General features: G+C 49.4%; 1 protein-coding gene across 1 annotated transcript; it reads right to left on the bottom strand.

The window, feature by feature from the left end:
• Positions 1-360: 360 nt before the first annotated feature.
• Positions 361-1,320, bottom strand: LOC308353651 (olfactory receptor 2S2-like; the record flags this gene model as incomplete). Its single annotated transcript, XM_080820614.1, has 1 exon — positions 361-1,320. One exon carries the CDS (start codon positions 1,318-1,320, stop codon positions 361-363), a length of 960 nt encoding a protein of 319 aa, XP_080676740.1.
• Between the last annotated feature and the right edge of the window lie 252 nt (positions 1,321-1,572).

The raw sequence follows: 1,572 nt of genomic DNA on the forward strand, positions 1-1,572 counted from the left end.
GGTGTTCAGAATAGCTTGTTCCCATCCACAAGCTCTCTAGGTGGAGAACTTGTCTTTATCTCTTCTTATACTTCAGCCAAAGTGACTCTATTTCGCTTTGATGATTCCTCTCTCCTTAGTTTTATCGTGTGTTCAGAATGTCTTTGTGTATTCAATTAGAGATCTGTTGTGTGGCATCTGTCAAAACTCTCAGCTGTATGACTAGAACTCAGAAGATATGCTCTGAAAAGTTAAACGTTCTCTGAAAATGGACAGAAGGGCAAGAGAGGATTCCGGATCACGTGACTTGTCTATCGGATGGCAGCTATAATTATCAGAAATCCTTTATCCCATAGGGTAGGAACACAGAGGAGCTCTCCATCACTGGGCAAAACATTTCTGAGCCACCAGGTTCCTCACAGCAACCTTCACATCCTTGTTCCTGAGGCTGTAGATGATGGGGTTGAGCATGGGGATCACCACCCCATAGAAGAGGGGGATGAGCTTGTCTGAAAGGTCTTGTTTGTCTGCCCCCAGGGGGTCCTTAGACTTGGGCTTCCCGTACATGAAAAACAAGGTCCCATAGAAGATGACCACCACTGTGAAGTGGGCAGAGCAGGTGGAGAAGGCCTTTCTCCTCCCCTCAGCTGAGGGGATCCTCAGGATGGTAACAATGATGAACACATAAGAGATGGAGATGAAGAGAACTGGGGCCCCCAGGAAGATCACGTTGGTCACCCCCATGCTGATCACATTGATGGAGATGTCAGCACAGGCCAACTTCAGGACAGCCAGGATTTCACAGGTGAAGTGGTTGATGACATTGTCCCCACAGAAAGGCAGCTGAATTGTCAAAGATGTGTGTACCACAGAAGCCGTACCACCAATAGCCCAGGAGCTGACAGCCATGGGGACATAGGCAGCCTTGCTCATGACCACAGGATACCTAAGGGGGTTACAGATGGCCACATAGCGATCAAATGCCATCATGCTCAGAAGCACACACTCTGTCCCTGCCATAGCAAAGGAGAGAAACATCTGCACGGCACAGGCTGAGAAGGAGATGGTTTTCCTGGGATTGAGGAAGCCATCCAGGAATAGAGGGACTGAGGAGGTTGTGTAGCAGATGTCCAGGAAGGAGAGGTTCCCCAGGAAGAAGTACATGGGCGTGTGCAGGCGGGCATCAAGGACGGTCACCAGGATGAGGACCCCATTGCCCAGTAAGATCACCAGGTACATCAGGAGGATGAGCACAAGGAACATTTTCTCCAGCTTTGGGTAGGCTGAGAGGCCCAGGAGAATAAACCCCACCACAGGGGAGGACCAATTGCCTTTTTCCATGTGCTATCCCTTCTGTCATCACCCAAGGACAAATGCAGCAAAGGAGGCTTTCTTGAGAAGAGTCTCAGACATCAGGTACACCATCACTCTGTGCTACAGAACAGGACAACATATGTGCATAAGAGATAAATGAGTGAAAGAGACAGTAGGTAGGAGTGTGGTTAGATCTTAGATGGGGGACGGTCAGGGCTGGGAGACGGCTTACAAATACTGCACTGAGGTCCAGAGAGGGGAAGTGACCTGTCCAAGTCT

Source organism: Martes martes (genome assembly GCF_963455335.1).
Source record: "Martes martes genome assembly, chromosome: 12".
NCBI lineage: Eukaryota > Metazoa > Chordata > Mammalia > Carnivora > Mustelidae > Martes > Martes martes.